Here is a 20,431-nt window from a genome sequence, read left to right on the forward strand (position 1 = left end):
ATAAGCCTCGCCTATGACAAAAATGGAAATTATAAGGACTAATTCAATTTATAAGGACAGCAGTTATACAACACACAAACATGTCACTGAAGTGACTTGAAGGGTCTAACATGACTTAATGGAATATGGCTTAACATAAACACTAAAATGAAGGCAATGTACATTAAAAGGACACACCTGATGTATGAGTACAAATAGTTTTACACAACAGGTATGTCTTTTCCTTTTACAGTAGTGATCTGTGAGGACCATTTTATAACAAAGGGCTCAGACTGGCATTGTAAACACATAATGCTACAGCCTTGTAATGATAAATGATAGATAAGAACATTCAACCAGACGCAGAAGTCAGTGAACAAAGACTCAAGTTTAATTGTATTTTTTTGTCACAATATGACAATTCTATGTCATATAAGATATAAACTTTTAGCTTGAACTATAAGGAGATCTTGAAGAATCTTAAAATCATCCTGCAACAACAAAAAAAAACTTCACCAATGAAAACAAAAATGGCGACTGTTCAGTTGCCACTTTCCTTCCTTATGCCATGATTTCTGACAAAGTCTCTTATGGTTTGAACTTGGCAATTGGCTAGAGCAGGATGCTCAGTAGTCGTGCACTGCTGACACTGAATCATTGTTGCTAGTTTCCCCTTGTTGATGAGATCTTTGAAATGTCTCATCACTGCTGCAACCTCAGCTGGAGACCATTGCTGCTTTTGTTTCCTCCGAGGATCAAGCCCTTCATCTGCATTTTTGAGAAACACTAGAAAAAAAAACAGATTGTAAATGGAAACCCAAACTGTAGGTCAACTAATCATTTTCTTCACATTTATTATGTGATTTATTACATCTTCAACCCATGTTAAGTGTGGCTGCACTGATGTGATGGTTTCCTCTCCTGATACCAAATCTGGTGTTAATATGTAACTGTTATGCCACTTACAGCTTATAAATCTACAACTCCAAAGAAATGTAAATTAATTTTCAATGGCTTCAGAGAATTCTACAGCAAGTGGCCATAAGTCATCCTGAAAGGGACATCGGAAAAGTGGTAGCAATTTCAAGTTGAATGTGTGTGTAAAGGACAATTATTTGACCAAATATAAGTTTAAATCGAAAAAGTGGTTAAGATGAGATGAGAAAGCCCAGACTGATGGGTTTAGTTTGGGGACAAGCACCAGCAGATCTTCTTTAATTCAATATCAGGGCTTACATTTGAAACAGTATTACTACTCTGGAGACTGATTTTAGTTTTAAACATTGGTGTTGCTATTGATTAGCATAGAATTACTTTTATAATGATATTCCTAATCATACACCTAATAATCCCCTCATCTTTGGAGTCATCTGTGAATGGAATATTAAAAATGTTAAAAAGTTAAGAAAAACCCACAACATTCAGTAACATTGATTGGCCCAAAATGCTGTGAATCAAACAATGATTGAGCCACTGGTGGACTGGGATAAAGGGTCGTACCATCTGAGGCCCCTGGAGGTTCCTCAACAGGTTGCCAGGCTATCTCCATTCCTGTAGAATGAATAGCATAGCTCACTGTAGGTCATGTACTATATGCAGGTTAGTGTTTATTCAAATCTTTTATAAACTAAACAAAAAAAATCTCCATATGGACGTAGAACTCTTTATATTTAGCAAGGACTTTTCAGCAGCAAAACAAAACTGCCTGTTTAAGTTGTCAACACACAGTGGTGAAACCATTCTCTCACTTTCAAATTGCCTTTCAATCTTACTCTCATTTACTCTCATCTTACTCTTACTCAAACAAAGAGCGGATACTCTGCAGCTTGACTTGGCCTTATATCTATACTGTACTGGAACCACTGGCTTGATTAGCAGTATAATCTTCCATGACTAGCTCAGTTGTCCAATCACCATCACCGTTCCCTGTTAACTATTCACTAATTAGCAACCCCTCTGGTGCGAGAAACTTTTCTTGAATTATGAATGACTTGTCTTGCTAAATAAAAGAACATGGTGTCTGTATGAATTTGTGCTGCTATTACTGGCTGCATGCTTCCCAACGCACCAGGCAACATCCAACTCACCACTAAAAATACTAATAGTAGGAGAGACAAAATTAATAAATATTAACTTTTTCATGCTGCACAATCAATGTTTTAAGGACATTACTAATTCACAATCTTATAATGCTCGAACTCGAAACTCTACGAATTTTCTGACGAGAAATTTAAAACTGTGGAGCACAGGGGCAAATAAAGGGAAAAAAGTTATGTTTTGCTAAACATCCTGAAGCAATGCTTGTAATCCTAACTTTGATACTAAGCTACAAAATGCATGAAATGACAATCTAACCTAAACTTTTAACAGCAATATATATATATATATATATATATATATATATATATATATATATACATATATATACCTTCAGTCTCTTCAAGTGTTTTTCCTTGAAGATTTTTAAGGGCTGGGTTGTATCCTCTGGAAGCCTGTAATATTCTCTGTGGACATGAATATCATGGCCAAAGAAGTCGGCAACTTGGTCTGTCACAGCCCGGCTCTAGACTGTGGCAAAAAAGGGAAGTCACACGGGTATCAATAATACAAAAGTAAATTTATTTAACACAAAGTACTCAAAACAAACAAAAGATAACAATAGGTAGGGTTAGTCTGTAAAATCAGTCATGTAGGGAGTGGATGAGTGAATGTATACTGTGTGGGTGTTGTATGGTGAAACAAGAGAAACAGAACCAAAAGCAACACAGGAGTGTGTGGAGGAGAGAAGAGAGGATCTGAACTGGCCGCTTCTGACTTTAGATATGGGGCACCCTGGGCCCAGGTGTGTCCCATCCTGCTAATTGGCGTGCTCAGGAACCTGCCCCTGCAAACAAAGCACAGCAGCAACGAGCACAAAGCAGAGGGGCCATCACAGGTCCAACTCATGGTTTTTGAGGTTCAGGACCTGGAATAAGGTTGCAACATGTTTGCGTAACGGTTTTGACCTGAGGTGATGTGGATTCTGAGCACCACGCTCATTTACATATCTCCTTAAACAACAGCGGGGTCTTGTGAATAAAAATGTATTCTCCTCTGGAACCACACATTCTTTTCTTTTGCTTATGAGGAGTGTCAATGAGTCAACCATGTCTGCTGATAGCAACCCGACAACTTTTCGCCCTCTTTTACCCCTAATTTCCACATGGCTGAAATGTTTACAGAGTTTTTGTTCAAACTTTGTCTGGCCAACAGCAACATCTTTATGGTGGCCAGCCGTGTCCCTCTCGAGGAAGCCCTTTAGTTACATTTGCAACCTCTCCTTCACATCGTCGGTTGAACAGTATTTTTGCCAAAGTTGCTCTGTAAAGTTCACCATTGACTTGTGGTGACGTCATCTTTCCCAGGTGCTAAACCTGCAGTCTTTTGAAGATGTTGGTGGACACGTTGCATGTCTTCTGTGAAAGGCAGGGTAGATGGTTTGTTAAAGCGCTCCTCACTCAAGGTGGTCAAAGCTGTGTGAGAGACAAGTTCAGACCACTTTGAGGTATACAGTGTTTTAAAAGTCTGTCTGCCATTAGAGCTCTGCAGTGTATGATGTCACATATCTTTTGCACTGAGTGACCCAACTGCAGTGCGAGGCTCGGCGTTTTGCAGCAGTGCTTTTTTTCATCAAACCCAGACACCTTCTTGACAGCTTGGATCACCAAATGAAAATTTCCCAGTCTTACAGCATGGTGAGGATCTGCCTCTGTTGAAATCTGTTGAAAAAGGGAGAAAATACCATTAAATAACCAGTAAGGCACAACAAGACTGTACCTGTTGATATTTAACAATACAATTATCTTTAGAGGAGAATGATAAAGCTAAACTGTTGAAGTACAACATTTATTTTATATTTCAGTAACAAAAGCATGTAGAAGAAAAATATTTGCTTCGTACTGGCGAGTCATCTGACGTTTCTATGTTTTCATGTGACACGTCACAAAGCAAAACTATACAATGAGTGTGTTTACATGGACATGAGTATTTGTTGTGATCAGGTTTTTGAAATATCCCGTTTTTCTGTTTGTGCGCGTAAACATCATATCCCGATTTCAGAGTTGAATGTGTTCACCTTATCCAGCCCCTTGAACGGATCGACTGTGTTACACAGCCGGTCGAAGGAAACCCTTCTCATGTGGAAATGTTCTCTCCACTCTGAATCATTGAACTCCATCATGACAACCCTCTCACACCAGTCACAGCTACATATCTTCGCCCACTGCTCCCCTTGTCCTAAGCGTTGGAAAAAGTGACAGCCTGACACCGGTCAAAAGACATGTTGAATATTTCTTGTCGCTCTTGTCTCCCATTACTAGTGATAAGGTGGAGATCCATGATGCAATGCTGCTGTGTAATAGTGTTAAGGCTGCTCTAAGACAGAGTGGGCTTGTTTTCAACGGCCACAGAGAAATTAATTTAAGGTTAATGATTACAGGAATGTTGGATTAACGGTTTCAGAATTGCTGCTTTGTGTTTGTAAACATATTACAGGCGCCTACGCAAACAGAACACAGTAATCAGTAACTGGATCATGTATACGTCAGTGACCAGGATACTAGTATTTATCATGTGTACTGGGATATGCATAATCACATTTCCTTGTGTTCCATGTAAACATCATACACCGAACATGATCAAAACCAGGAAAAGCCTCATAATTGAGATACTTGTGTCCATGTAAACGCGTTCAGTGACTGAACAAAGCTGACTATTCAATATTACTTTACATGGCACACTTGTTGTTTTTGTGTGAGAATACTGTTAAAATTATGGTAAAATCACACAGCAACGTGTTAACTCTTTGTGAAAACCAAGTTCTGTCTGTATGTTTAATTTCAGTGGCCAGTCAAGAGTCTCCATAGTTGTAGGTTATCTCTTCCCTTGGTCTGATATCCTTGATAGCTAATAAACAGCGATGAGGCTGTCCATCCACAATGATCGTCCTCGTTCTGCTGTTTTAGTTTACATGATCATCATTGACGAGTCTCCCTGGAGAGTCAACGTCTTTAGCTGCTTCAACACTGGAATGGCAAAAAATTATGATTACAAAATGTAAAAGTGTAACGACAGAGGCACACTATGCTGAATGAATGAATAAATCACGACAACTGTTACGACTATTACTATTACTATTACTAGTACTACTACTGCTACTGCTACTGCTACAACTGCTACTAACATTGAGTTGGTGCAAAATAGCAGAGTTTGTTTTTCTAGGTGAAATTAAACTTGCAAACAATGCTGTGAATTAATTATGGCAATACATATACCATATTTTTTCCCATTGCAATGAATTTCCAACATGAAAACCTTCAGGGCATCACGTTACACTCTTAGCCAGTTTTCATATTCCTGATTGCTTATGACTTCCCCTCAATATTCAATAAGGAAGTCTCCTTTCTGAAAGTGGCGGCAACTAAACACTCCTCGACCTAATAAAGAACAGAGGATGTGTCAGAAAAAGTGATGAGATTAAAAAATAATTAAAAGTAGGCCTTTGCTAAAGAATCTTTAACAAATACCTTGGCAACTCACCTTTGAATGAATTAATATTATGATATTTTATATTGAATCCATCCTTGTCCTTATCCAAGGATGAAAAATATGCTGCCTCTTCTTTAGGTTTAATCTTGACTCTCTGTGGCCTCATGGCCGACATCTCATGCTAAAGATGATGATGACTGCAGTAAAGATATAGAAAAAAAAAATATGATCAGTTTAACTGTCACAGTTATGTGACAATGTCAATGTCTCCATAAATCTCTCTCTCTCTCACACACACACACACACACACACACACACACACACACACACACACACACACACACACACTCATTTTCACCACCTGGCTGGCCCTTATTATGACTCATCAACCCGGGGAAAGGAGCTCTCAGGCGGGCACAGTTTGACAGCCCTCTGTGCTGTCCCCGCATACTTTAGCCACAGGGAGGCTGACAAAATGACAAGAGCTCTCCAGGAAATATATAAAATTACAGACAAGTCTGCTGAGATTCTGCTGCACCGTCTCACCCTATCAGTGGATTTTCAAGCCAACAAATCACTGCAAGTATCAACCAACCAGACAAGTTGTTTTAAAGTGAAACATAATAAGAGCCTGTGGACATACACAGCAAGTCGAGTTTAGTTCAGGTATCTCGAGAAAGCTACTTGGTTAGTTTATTATTTAATCATTTATGGTTATTAAAGCACTAATATTGAATGTTTTCCAATTGTACCTCTGTTTTTAAGAGATTTCTGCTAAAATATGCCCCTTGGATAAAATTTTGTTTTTCAATGTGCAATTAAATTGACATTTAAGCGAACCTGTTCTACAGCAAATATGGTAACTGTTACAGCAGCCATTTTTGTTTTGGTCGATAAATGTTGAGGCGGTTAAGACACGCTATAATCATTCCTCCTGTTTATACTGGCTAGTAAGGCTTCCGCAGTCTGAGTTAGTCATATCAAGTGGATATCTGCCACATTTACAGTCCTTTTAGCATCAAATTCCCTTTTTGTGTTTGTGACTGAAGCTTCATATTAGCTTCAGATAAACTTTTAAATACATTTTTGCACAGAAGGAGAACTGTGGATCGTGTCCCCATCACTTACACTGTAAGTGCATTATGAAGGGATCTTCTAATGGTCAGTATGAACAGGAGGAATTATTACAAGAAAACTTATTTTAATGTTCATTTGGGCTCCTGACTGTAGTTTTAAGACAGACTTGGAAAATTGTGAACCTTAAGTAACGTTCTCCGAGCCAAGGCTGCTGTCATCTTGATTATGGTTCTCAAAAGCAAAAGTTTATATTGCTCACATTTATAAGTATAAATATATGTTACTATTTCAATGCATTTACTTTGGGTAATAATTGTGGTGTTAGTAGATTTATATGGCATGATGTGGTTCATACGAAATATTAGAAGAAGACCAACATTATTACGCTACCTGCAGGCCGCCGGCAGAGAAGACTATTTACATCTGATATACCATCGTAACAGAGGAGTCATATAACGAGAATTATTCTGGATCATGTTGACTTTTTTTGTTTTTTCCATCGTTCAGGGCAGGGTTTATAATTGGCTTCATATGGCCATATGACAATTTATTAATGTCTCGACCATATAATATCATTTTCATCAAGTTTGATAGCAGGCCGTGTTTAGACTGTGCTTTAGTCATCGTGTCTTCGTTTCTTTGGTTAAAATGCTGATTTTGTTTAAGATAAACAGAGGGAACATGGACGAGGTACGCTTAGAAATTCTTGTGAAAATGTTAATTTGTTAGGACAGGTTGTCGTACAGTGTACAGCCAGCTAGAAATGGATAAGAGTACCTGAAAGTAGCCGATAATGAAGTAGAGTACTCGCTTGACTCACTGTGCTGTCGCTATTTTGTTTGCGCATGCGCACGAATAAACGTCTGTAAACAGGATCGGTAACACTTTTCAACTTGTGGGAAAACACATCACTGTATCACTGTTTCAGATTCACCTAGTCTTAATGGCGAAAGAAAAAAATACGTTTCTTAAAATGTTGAAATGATTTTTTCAAAAAACCAGAGGCGTGGTTAAGGTCGCCATATTACCCACAATGCATAGCGCGCGGATGGCAGTTTTAACTCTAACTGTTTTTACTCTTTACTTTATTCGTCACCGACAGCGTTTTGTTACGATTATTGGAGGTTTTTCTGTTTGAAGTTTAATCCCACTGAATATTAACCATAGTATTTGTATATATAATGCAACGTAAGTGAGGACGTTAAGGCGGAGAACCGGGTGGGCTGTTTGGTAACTCAAAAAATCAGTACACTCTTGTTTCTCTTCAGATCGTATAAATCTTTCGCCTTTTACTAAAGATTTCCGTGGAGAGGAACAATAAGAGTTTCACCCAATTTTTTGATGCCCTGCGTTTGTGGGGCTTTCTAACTTTGTGAAAAAGAAATAAAAAGTGATTCATTGATCTCCTCTCGTAGAGATACTATAGTGCTCGTTGTAATATTACTACGAAACACATGAGACTTTTCTTCACGACGAGGTGGCGTGTTTGGTTAGTTGGAAATATCGCGTAATTGTTGTATTTTATCAGATTACCAGATTTCATTTAAAAAAAACGTCATTTAGACATTTGTAACTAGTCTATCTCGTCACTGCTTTTAAAACAAAACCTCAACATCAAACAAATATTTTAAAACATAAAATAGTAATAAAAGAATCTACATTACAGAAAGTAAAAATGTAAACAGCCCTCGAAGTTTTCAAGCGCTGAATTAGTTGTATTAAGCATAATTGACCACTAGACGGCAAACTCAAACTACATCACCTCACATTGTACAACATAAAGAACCACATTTAATAAACATTTGTCTTGGCTCTACAAATCCAGTCATGGATGATTTATTTAACACCCTGCTATTATGTGCTGAACTGTCACAGGAGCATCTTTGCACAGCCTGCACCAGGGGTCCTGTCTGGTGTGGTAGATCCTCGCCTCCATTGATCTTTTACTAAGTGTCTGTTCTTGTGCTGCCATGATTAGTGCTTCTGTGCTGTCCTTCAGTCCAGCCTTTTCCAGCCACTGGCAGGATTTCTTGATATCAGCCATTTCTTCTATCTGTTGGTGGTATATGCTGTGTAGGGGCTTGTCCCTCCATGGGGGGCCTTCTTCCTGATGTGTGTATATATATATATGAAGACTATTCTTTGTCTAACTTGTTAACTTTTATTATCTGCCTGTATTGTTTTACTTTTTTTTATTATTTATTTTGTCTTCACTGTGGGACAGCAGGCAACCTGCTGGAAAACAGTTTCTAAACTGAGTCAGGCCAACAGCTGGTAATGGTTTTACATTGCCACATGTTATTGCTAAAAATAAAAGAAAAATGAGGGGGGAAAAAGAAAGAAAAATAAGTCATGAATTCTTGCAGACTTTAACTTCAAATTTGAGTACTGATTTTGAGTTTCAGTGATACAAAGGTTGATTCTTCTTTTGTTTAACCATGTTGAAATATCCTGCACAGAACAGTGAGTGTGACATTTTCAATGACAAATTTAAATTTGACATTTCAATTGACAATTTTATATCATATAAATGTTCACATCACCATACCAAGAAAGAATTAAAACATACAAACCCCCCACTATATCAACTTTTTAGTTTCTGCAGCAGCCGGACATACATGTATCTCACTGAGGTCCCTTTTTTCACTAGATGAACCATTTTAAGTTGTTGCCCTGGGTTACATTATATTATTACATAGTATATCAATTTGATTGCATATCGATTACATATCGACATAAAAATATTGCTTAAAGGAACTTGAAACTAATTCAAAATGTAAAAAATGACATGCATGACTATGACGTGTGGATGGGGTTGAAAGTGAGTAGCTGCATTTCACCAAATCGCCTATAGGGGGCAGAAAGACCCGGCGGTGTAAAGTCAGCAGGAAAGAGGAAGAATACTTTCGGGGAAAAGAAGAAGCAAAACAGTATTCATTTAATTTTGTTCTCATTTGCTTCCTTTATAATTATGTAATCATGACTATCGCATTTATTGTTTTGATTATAATCCTTTGTTTGATAGAAGTTTTGGGGGGAGGCTTTAGTCCGCACTCCAGATCAGTGGGCGGCGGTAATGCGCCCGGAAGCTGTTTGCCAACCGCCAATAAAACCAAAAGAAGAAGAAGAAAGCAAAACAAAATGTCGAATTTCATCTGAAACAGGAGAGCGCTCGTCCTCTGGCACAATCAGGCTGTAGCAGAGTGTTTTTCTCAATCTTGGATTTACAGTAAACATCTCTGACAGTCAGAGTCGTTCCTCCTGAGAGAAGGAGCCCTCACAGAAACGATAAACTCTGAATTATCACACGTTTTGAGACCAGTGGACTCCTGGACCAGAAAGGAGAAGTCGACCAGATGAGATAGATCCACGTCTAAAATCTTATGATCGTGTAAGGTGCAGATCATTATTGTAGTTAGAAGAAGGCTACTAGTATCTGTCCTCAGTTGAGACCAGTCATGGATGCTGATGATGTCGTCAAGACTGAAGACTTAACAGAGTTTGACAGTAGTGCTGCTGCTGCTGCTACTGCTACTGCCGATGAGGATGATGATCAACAACACATGGCTGGCACACCACCGACGAAAAAGCAAAGGAGGAATAAGAGTGTTATCTGGAAATATTTTACCATCTGTGATAATGATTTCACCAAGGTGGTGTGCAACTTATGCAAGAGAGTTGTGAGCAGAGGCAAGGATTTAGCACATCTCACCACCAGTGCCATGCACAATCATATGCACTACAAACATCGCAATGTGGTAGGCATCCGTACCATCCAGAGTGGCAAGAGATCACAGCCAAACCCTTCCTATCCCGCCTTACCAACAAATCACTCAATAAACCAGGAAATCACTGAAAGTGTGGGCGAGATGATCTGCATGGATCTTTTGCCATATTCATTTGTGGAGAACAAAGGTTTCTGTAAACTCATGACTGTGGTGGCTCCTCATTACACACTTCCTAAAGGCATTCACTTCAGCCACAAAGTTGTACCACAACTGCACCAAAGAATGAAAGCTAAAGTTAAAGACAGCCTTGAGAATATTGAGGGCAATGTTGTACATTGCACAGCTGACATCTGGAGCAGAAAGTTCTCAACCAGCTCGTACCTGTCTCTTACAGGACATTGGATTGTACAGAATACATCAGGGTTTGCGGCTGTGACACACAAACGCGTCAGCGCATTGCTGAATATGCAAGTCATCGATACAGAGCACACTGCAGCACATATCTTGCAGCACCTCCAGGAGCTTGTTGAAGACTGGCAAACTATGGTACCACACAGATTTACTGTTGGCTTCTTTGTCACTAACAACACATGCAACATGGTGAAAGCCATGTCAGAAAGCGGCTTTGAGCACGTTAGATGCATGGCTCACTCCCTACACTTGATTGTAACAGCCGCTATTGAAGAGTGCCATGGTGTAGTTAGTGTAATTAACACAGCGAGACAAATCACCAACACTGTACATATGTCAAATAAAGCCTTAGCTAAGCTGCATGAGATGCAGGAGCAACTTGGCCTCACTGTGGCGGCCTTAATTCATGACATGCCAACCAGGTGGAACACAGCGTTGTTCATGCTGCAGCGCCTGCTGGAGCAGAAGGAGGCACTGAATGCCATGGCCAAAGTGATGAACCTTGGTGGGTCCGTTTCAGAGCATCAGTGGACTTTGATGGAGGCCATAGTGACAGTGCTGGAGCCATTTGAAGAAGCAACACGCACAGTGTGCCAAGATGAGACATCTATCTCCTCTGTGATCCCCTGCATCCAGGCCCTCAGAGCCTCACTGACTGAACTTTTAGCAAATAAGGACGTGAGCGATCTATTAGAGACTCGCAAACTAGTTGTCTCACTGCAGACCCACCTTGAGGAACACTTTCAACATGTCTTTGAAATGCCCATCAACACCTATTTCAAAGCCACTCTCTTAGACCCCAGATTTAAGATCATGCCCATGGCGCTGCTCAGCAAGCTGGATTATGACAGGCTGAAAGGTGCTGTGGCGCTGGAGGTTGAGGAGGTGTTGGAGCAGGACGGCATGCTTTCAGCAGGTGAGGCGGGTCCTTCATCAGGTGGGCTGCTAGAATCAGACGGCACCAGCAGCAAGCCAGCGAGCCTTTTCTGGGGTGCAATGCAGAGTCTTACCGCAAATAACACAGCATCACTGTCAAAGACAGTGACAGCATCATGTTTAGTGGAGAACTACCTAGCAGAGGGCAGCACCCAGTCACTCTCCTCAGACCCAGTGATTTCCTACTGGTCAGCAAAGATGGCACAATGTCCTGCACTGGCTCGGGTGGCCATCAAATATTTGGCCTGCCCACCGACGAGCGTCTCCTCCGAGAGGCTCTTGAACACAGCGAGAGATGTTGTTGGTGCTGATTACAGACTTCTCCCTGTCCACATGCCGCAGCTGGTTTTCACCAAGTACAATTTGGGTAAATTTGAATAACTGTGTTCTCATGTCTGAAAGATGCTGTACTTTGTCTTATAGATGCTCCTCTGTTTGACATGTTATCGCTGAAACCTTGAATTAAGAGTGCATAAAGATAGAAACTCGTATGCATAGAGAGAAAATATATGAATAAAGCTGGATTTACAGTCTTAAGTTCACTTTGGGATGCAAAAGAGCTGGTTCTGATACTAGAGTAAGCCGTTTTAAACTCTGGAGAGATGTATGCAACCTTTCCAAGCTAGACTTCTTGTGTTATTTATGTTTCATGCTTGTTGTCTCCATGAATGAGGTGAAAATAATCTTCTGCATGCTCCATAGAAACTTTTCACCAACCCTTTTTTGGGCACCTTGTCATCAGACACTGGATCTTTCACAGAGAATTTTTTTTATATTATTTTTTGTATTTTTAATTTGTAAGCCTTGGTTGTATTTTATCACTTAGTGTTTTTTACTCATAACACTATGTGGCATCTTATATTTTGTTAGACGTGTTGCAATAAAAAATAAAAAAAAACAACATGAGATTTTGTGTTTATTTGAACTGTTCCCTGTATTTCTTTAAAGTTGTGGCCATCATAAGATTAGGGGAAAATTGAAGGAGGAAGGAGATATCAGTAAATGTATGGAGAAAAAAATGTAAATAGATGCAAATTGCATTTCATTAATAAGGATATTTGCAGCTGCATGATTTGTCCAGACTTAATAATCACACACTAAATCCAACCTGGATCTGATACAACTGGAGTTGAGCTTCTAGTCTAAACACAGTAAATGATGTGAGCTCAAACTCCAGTGCAGGTAAGGTTATATACTTCAGTGACCTGGATTACTTCAATGTCAAGTGGCACTATAAGCTACTGCACTTATTGCATGACTGTGTAAAGTTAGGCCCATCTCGACCAGCCCAGTTTAGCCAATTTGCAGATAAGAGTTAGAGAAAGTCAAAGGTCCAGATCTGAAAAAAAAGAATTGTAAGGAAAGTGCAACCACTTCTGATAAGGAAACATTTGTTCCAGCAAATTCCATCAAGAGAGGTTCCTCTGCATCTCACTCTTTTAAAATAAAATCTCCCCCTTTTGGGGGACATTTTAAATAAAGTTTCATAGACAGCTTTTAAGTGCACTTCAGGTTTAATAGAAAGATTTATACTCTAAGCATGCAGCTAATTTTATCAGCAGCAATTAGTGCAAACATTTGAAACCATTTTGAGAAGTATTGCAGGGTTTCTTTGTCATACAGTTTTTCTTCTGTTCTTCAAGATCACATGTGGAATTATGTACAAACCAAATCTAGGAAATGTTCTCTGCACTTTGTCAATATAAAGTTGTGTACATGTTCAAACGGCTTGGCTTGGAAGCTTCGACAGTATTAATCATACTGTAAAGGATAAAGGAGCCTTGCAAATGGTAACCAACACGCCGTTAAATATTTTATTAGACAACACATTATACTATACTTACATTTTTTCATACACCCATTAGTTTCCAATTTGCTGTCTTATTTATCAGAGTTTTCTTTTTGGTCAAGCTTTACTGCTTCAAGATATAACAGAAGCTCTCATTGTCCGCTTCTTTTAAATGATGTATTGCCAAACTAATGCAGACATTTACTGATGCATTTCTCAAATCTTGCAGTAAGCCTCTGTAAATTGTAACCTTCATATCCATTTACAAACTGCTTCACAACCTCTTACAAGACTCTCCAGGTTCTCTCTACCTCTTCTCAGTCCTAGCTATTATCAGCAAGTAGTAACTGACCATTTGTATTACTGTGCTAGTCACAACAAAGCCAATACATCTCCTGATTGTCTCTTACCAACTTACAAATGTACGTATTAATGAAAAGGTTTTCAAGCTATGAAATCATCTCTTTTCTAATGCTCCACTTTGTATCAAAGGCACAAATACAGCAAATCCACCTCTGCTGTGACGGACACCATAAGAGCAAATCTAGATACTTTTGAGGGTAACATATATAGAAAATTGTTGAAAGAGGATCTCTCAAACAGTGACATCTCTGATATTTGTGCTGATATTTAAAGTGTTTTTCTGGCCCTCTCACTGTGTATCATGGTTTTTATGTCACAGTGATCTCCTCCAGCAGGTCAGCGGGGAAGTAGCCCAGCTTGCGTCCAGTGCTGACCTTCAAGTAGCCGCCTTTTTCATCTCCTTTCTTCACCACAATCTGAAACACAGAGTGACACAGCACACCCCAACAGGTATCAGTATCAGTATTATGTTGAAACACTCTCGCAAAGACCCCTGCAGATTGATAAATGCACCATTTGTGTGTGCTGAACTTGAGGGTACAACAGTTATTTTGTTAGTAAAACACTGAAGAGATTAGCAATGTTCTTGGACAGCAGGACGTTGTGCTAACTATGTTACAACTCCATTAGTGAGCTCTAAAGACAAAAACATTGTACAGTGTTTGTGCAAAATCCGATGAGAGAATTGTTGCCTGTTCAGTTATGCACACACTAATAAATATAAACTACACACAAGTGCAATTACCTGATCTTTCTTCAGTGTGATTTGTCCCATCTCTCTGTTCCCTACAAAAGAGCGAGTCACTTTGAAAACTCTTTCCGATGCGCGCACTTTTATGAGGTAGTTGGTGGGGAAATAGCCCGTCTTCTCCCCCATCTTTCCCTGAAAATAGAGTGAGCAGACTCTGAGTTCATCCTCAGCAGAAACTTTAAAGAACTAGAACAAGGAAGGATTGGGTCGAACACGGTTTACTGCAAACTAAAAGAACAAAGTTAAATGTTCAGATGAAGGCTAAAAGTTTGACTCACCCTCCACCACTCTTCATTGGAGTCATCCAGCACTGTGATCCGATCACCAGGGCTAACACACAAACACAAAATAAATGTCTTTTACTGCTGCTTTTTGTTTAATGATTACAAAAATCAAAATGAAAAAAATGTAGTGGTGTGTTATGAAAGTAAATTTAATTGAATAAATATAATAATTAATACTTATACTGTATGTAATTACTGCATGTGGGGACGTGTTTGTGTCTTTCAAACGTACTGGAAGTCAAGGTCGTCTTTCTCTATGGCCTTGAAGCGGTAGAGAGCCAGGTAATAGTGGGACTGTGAGAATGTGCCTTTACTCTGTTGACAAAACAGCACAGATTCTACTGTAAATGATGACTGATTTATAACAAAAATATGTGCACATCCAGTATTACAGCTGGTAGATCAGGGCCTTTGTCCTCTGGAGCTGCTTAAGAGTAAAACTGAACACTTTTTCTCACCTTGTCATCTGCTTTGTCTCCTCCTTTCTCCTTCTTATCATCAGGCTTCCCTGTATGAACATCAGACATCAGAGTCATCAATAAAGTCTGTGCCTTGTGATGAAGGATTTAAATCCAGTAACTTAGAAATGAATAACAAATCATTTCATGTTTTTTCTGTTTTTGGGTAGGTTATTTTCTTTTTTTCCCTGAACTTTAAAGCAGTTTCACGACATAAAATATCTTCTGAAATTATTTTATTTAACCACATAGTAATATGTTCAAATTGTGTAATTATTATGGGCCCAACTAACAGAGTAACCATATTTCTCTGTACCTTCTCCTCCCTCTTCATTCTCTTTGGGCTGATGGTTCTCCTCTTCCTCTTCCTCCATCATCACCATCATCTTGAGGATAAACATTGTAAACATCAGCATCATACACAAGTATATTTTTTGACTATGTATTAATATAATACTTCAAACCCTTTTAAAAGATTGTATTTGCTTTAATAGTCAGGATTCATTCACTGGTGTCAGTGAATCAATTTTAGTTTACATGATGTCATTGAAAATATATTGTTCGCTCACATTTTTCTTGTCATTTTCATTCTTTTTGCGCTCCTTATTTGCCATGATGACTCCAACCCGCAGGGTGTCAAAGACTGGGTCGTGAAGGTTTGGGTTGTCTGGTTGAGGATAGAATAGTTAGACAGATCATTAAATAATAGTACAAATAATTAAAGCGCACACTTTCACACATAGACTTTACTCTTTCACGAACAATAAATGAATAGATTAAAAGGTTAAGAAACTTAGATATACAGGACACATTATCATTCAGCATTCGGTGGACTCACTTGGATCTGGTTGGTCACTGCCATATAAGGGGGAGCTGTAGGCCCTTCTGAAGCCAGGCGGCTATAGGGAACAAATAGAGAACACAATGTTTCAATGTTTCAGGACATTTTTATTCATGAATATCACCAGGGGTAAAATAATATGGACTCTTCATACATATAGTGGCTATTGCACTGTATATTTATTGTTGTTTTATAAAGAAGTAATTTCATTCCCAGAGTACGACAGCAGAAGAAATAGGACTCACAATTTTGCCAAAGCATCTCTGGAACTCAACATAGGACTGACATGAATGGTGGATGTTGGTCTTGCAGTTTTTACACCTCAGAGCAAACTTGTTGTTCACTGAAAATTAAGCAAAGGAACAGCAATGGGGCCTGTCAGAAACCAAGACTGAAGCGTATAAATAGCACATTTATAAGAAAGAATCGTGTGATGTTGTTGATGTAATTTCCAATACATACAGACTATCATGCGAGCGCAGACGTCACAGAACTTGGGTTTCTTGCAGTAGTGGTCCTTGAACTTGTGGGGTTTGTCGTTGACACGGACAATGGGCTCTTCTGGTTCTGGTTCCTTCTCTTCCACCTCCACCTCCTCTTCATATATGAAATAGACCTGGAGACACAACAAGACATATCTCAGCCATTTCAAAAACACAATCCATGATCATCGTTTTGATGCTTTGCAAGAAGCTGCCTGCAGAGGGGAAGAAATTTGATAATGTGGATTAAGTCCATGTGAATAATATTGTATGTATGGAAAACAATGCAATCATCAGAAAGGGACAGTAATAAATTATTTTTTGACTATTTGTCTATTTTAATATCCCTGTCATGTAAAATCAGTGTGTAAATTCAACATTGTGAGTTTTGTTGTATAAAATTTGTTGTGCTAAAACATTGATACACCAGAAAAAATGACCATTCCAGAGTCTATAATTTATGTATAGTTTGCACATTTTCTTCTTGCAGAAAGACCATACAACCCAAATCATACATGAGCACTATCATTAAAGTGTTGTTTAACGTATTTTTAAGTATAACTGTGGTGTACTATTCTAAGGATGTGGCCATACAGGTTTTTTATATCATATGATGTTTGAAAAGATTTGCATTGTTCAGCCTTATATTCCACTTTATAGCGTCTAAATAGTCACATGTAGTTCATCCCCCAGCAGTGTTATGTTAACCCACAGGGGGGAATAAAAGACAGAAACACTTAAGTCAGGGCTCGTGTTTTTCCGATCAATGCCGCACTGCGTTCCTGTGCCAGCTGGTGGCTATTTTAAACTGCCCGGGAATGGCACCTCTAACAGTGGGGGTTTGACATGGTCCTGTCACTCACAGTGTCTCCATCCTCCCTCACTACGTTGTCAGGAACTGGAGGGTTGTCATGGATATCCACAGAGTTTTTGTCATCCTCTCTAACACACGCACACACATATAAAGAAAAGAACACAAAGCCACAAGTGAGATCAGATCACGCAGCTACACATCTTTACTTTCATGTGAAAAGTTGTAACTTTTGTTTTTTTTTCATTTGAAATCTTATTTTCTGTAGGTGAACACTTAAATCTTTAATGATGTTAAAAACACAACATGTCAACATGAATATTATAAAAGCTGGAGTTACAAGGTTTCCATCGGACATGATGTGACTGACAGGCTTTGTGCCAGTGTCAAATTGCCATTCCACCTTAAAATAGTTGAGTGTTGATTATTTACTCTGGGAGACTCATGTGATACAGTTTGTCAAAAGAACATGGAGTTGCTTCATCATCATTGTATCTGACGATAGAAAAACTCAGAAAATTAAAGTGTTTTCTGAGGTTTTTGTGCTTTTCAGCCTCAGCTGATGCAAAATTTAGTTCACTTCAAGAGACTTGCGGAGATGTTGAGGAGGTGCATGCAGGCAAACTAGGACAAACAATATATGTTTTATTGCACATGTAATTTAACTAATTTAAGGAATTATACTCACTGGTCCATGATGTTGGGTGGACAATATCAGCACTGCCCCACCTACAAAGACAGATGTATTTAGTTTTCTCTCAAGCTAATTATTGTGAAAAGTTTTGCAACAATTAATAAAAATTCATGATATCATGGTTAAATTAAGGGTTAAAGGATTTTGTCTCATGTGTTTTTGAAGCAGCACAGTTGCCCAAAAAAACAAACAAAAAAAAAACAACAGTAAATTGTGTAGGCCATGCTCCTAGAAAAAACTGTGAATCAAGAACTAAACTTCTGTCTTCCTCAAATAACAAATACAATATAAAAATATTTTTCTTATACTGTGTCTTTTCTCATATAAACTGTCATGTGCCAGTACTGGTAAAAATCAACAAGCACCACAAGCCATTTGTGCATCTTTCATACAAACACAAATAGACAGCAAATTACAGTAGGTGATATTTAGCATTTGCTATATATTTGTCATGTGTAGAGGTTGGACTTCACATGGCAGCCAGTCAAAATGTATTAAATTGATTTTGGCTCAGTATTTATCATCCTTTACCATCTATAAGAGGATAATAATAATACAAAAAACTTACAGAAGAATTACATATGATATTTGTGATTTGGAAACTAGATTGGTTCAAACACTGCTGTTTCAGCGACACAAACGTGTTCTGTGAACGCACAACAGATGGATGTATTCTTGTGTCTGTATGAACACGACATAAAAAGTTACATGTAGCTATGCACTTGCAAACACACACACACACACAGTGCACTTGTCCACTTGACCCAAACTATTCTAGGTTTGTGAAATTCAATCTCATCACAGCTAAATGTGGCTGCCTTTGCCAGTCAGGGAAAGAAGAGAAAAGTTTCAGAAAGTGTAACAGAAGTAAAAATCAATCTTCATGAATCGGTACAAACATTCTCAATATGGAAATTGTTCAACTAATATTCCAAAGCTGATGCAACTTACTGTAACCCACTAAAGGTAAATTGAATAAAGTGACTGACTTTAACACTTTTATGGCGCTGCAACATTTTGCAACAGAATAACATAAACTGAAAACTTAAAATGTGACATACCTGTTGTCAAAATCCAGACAGATAGCAGAAGAAATCCAGTGGGTGGGTAAATCTCTGAATGAGTTCTTCACCCGCTGGCGATGACTGAAGCGCTGTATGGTCAGTGGATCTGAGTCTAACAAACCAGCTGTCCTCACTTTAGGCCCTCAGGATTCTGTGTCCAGCACAGTCTGGGCCCCTTTCTTTATTCCCTCTACAGTCCCTTTTAGGTGATTTTCCAAAGTGATTTCAGGCTCAGTGTGTGAGCATATGTCTGTAATTGTGTACTTATCTGTGATTTTGTATGTGTATTTGTATGTGTGTTTATGTGCGTGCCAAGCTGAGCACTCATGTGTCAAGATGACTGTTTTGGACAGCTGGCGGACGTCGGACTGAGCACCGATGACGAGGGGAAATCAGATACTTTCTCTCCCTGTCTTCTTCACACACATACAGTATACACACCTCTTTCCCCTTGTCCCACTTTTTCACAGACAACAGGGACACACACAGAGATACACACTCATTGTCCTTTTATCCCTTGGATACCAAACAGAAACAATAACAATGCACAAACCTGTGTGTCACCTTATCATTAAACATCTCATCAGATAATTTTAGTTCAGGACTGCAGATACAATTCAAAACAATAAGGTCATGTCCTCAGCAATAAATCTGGTCATTTGGGGGCTTGAATGAGCTGCGGCTCGGTTTATATTCTACAATTACACACATACGTATGTTGTTTCCTTAAGGCTGCTTCTGATATTTTTTCAACTAAATATAAAAAAATGATTTACACCATCAAGAATTGAGATAGAATTTATGGAAATTGAAAAGGTAAACAAGTAAATAAAATGCAAAATGCTTTTGAATTCTTTGGTGACTGGTCAAAGAATTCACAGAGTGACTTTTTATACGTGACTTCTTTTTTTTCTAAAATCATGGCTACTGCCCTGTTTATGGGATATGTTATATTGTGCTGTGCACTTAGACTTGACCAAGACCTGTTTCATTTTTCTGTCTTCACCTAAAATACCTCATAAATGGAGTGTGAGTGTTGTATTAACTTGTCTTCATCATATCTTTAAAACTCTTAAAGACTCTTAACTCTTAAAGCCTTACAACATGAGTCATGGGGTCACTAAAATCAAAAGGTTATTTTTTTTCATGTTAGGAGCATGAATTTGCAAGTTCTGCATATGTTGTGTGTTTACAACTAATGGCTCACCTGAAAACTGAAGGTTTGTTCTTGCAGTGA

General features: G+C 38.7%; 1 protein-coding gene, 1 long non-coding RNA gene and 1 other non-coding gene across 4 annotated transcripts; 1 reads left to right on the forward strand and 2 right to left on the reverse strand.

Moving 5' to 3' along the window:
* Positions 1 to 362: 362 nt before the first annotated feature.
* LOC122981680 lies at positions 363 to 7,526 on the reverse strand. 2 transcript variants are annotated; one of them, XR_006403290.1, is made up of 7 exons: positions 7,360 to 7,526; positions 5,557 to 5,702; positions 5,292 to 5,453; positions 4,094 to 5,042; positions 2,408 to 3,737; positions 1,480 to 1,530; positions 363 to 765 (listed from the first exon to the last, which is right to left on the reverse strand). It is a non-coding gene; the product is annotated as an uncharacterized LOC122981680 (long non-coding RNA). The 2 variants fall into 2 exon arrangements; XR_006403289.1 differs by having other exon boundaries at positions 2,408 to 5,042.
* A 304-nt stretch (positions 7,527 to 7,830) lies between these two features.
* LOC122983244 lies at positions 7,831 to 7,944 on the forward strand. Its single transcript, XR_006403635.1, has one exon. It is a non-coding gene; the product is annotated as a U5 spliceosomal RNA (small nuclear RNA).
* Positions 7,945 to 13,457: 5,513 nt separating this feature from the next.
* On the reverse strand, positions 13,458 to 19,526 carry LOC122983139 (SH3 and cysteine-rich domain-containing protein 3-like). Its single transcript, XM_044352918.1, has 13 exons — positions 19,192 to 19,526; positions 18,125 to 18,165; positions 17,489 to 17,567; positions 16,606 to 16,759; positions 16,389 to 16,486; positions 16,141 to 16,201; positions 15,872 to 15,969; positions 15,619 to 15,688; positions 15,303 to 15,352; positions 15,077 to 15,159; positions 14,839 to 14,890; positions 14,555 to 14,692; positions 13,458 to 14,225 (listed from the first exon to the last, which is right to left on the reverse strand). The coding sequence occupies exons 2-13, from the start codon at positions 18,130 to 18,132 to the stop codon at positions 14,118 to 14,120; spliced, it is 999 nt and encodes a 332-aa protein (XP_044208853.1). The 5' UTR covers positions 18,133 to 18,165; positions 19,192 to 19,526; the 3' UTR covers positions 13,458 to 14,117.
* Between the last annotated feature and the right edge of the window lie 905 nt (positions 19,527 to 20,431).

Source organism: Thunnus albacares, chromosome 5 (assembly GCF_914725855.1).
Source record: "Thunnus albacares chromosome 5, fThuAlb1.1, whole genome shotgun sequence".
Lineage (NCBI taxonomy): Eukaryota > Metazoa > Chordata > Actinopteri > Scombriformes > Scombridae > Thunnus > Thunnus albacares.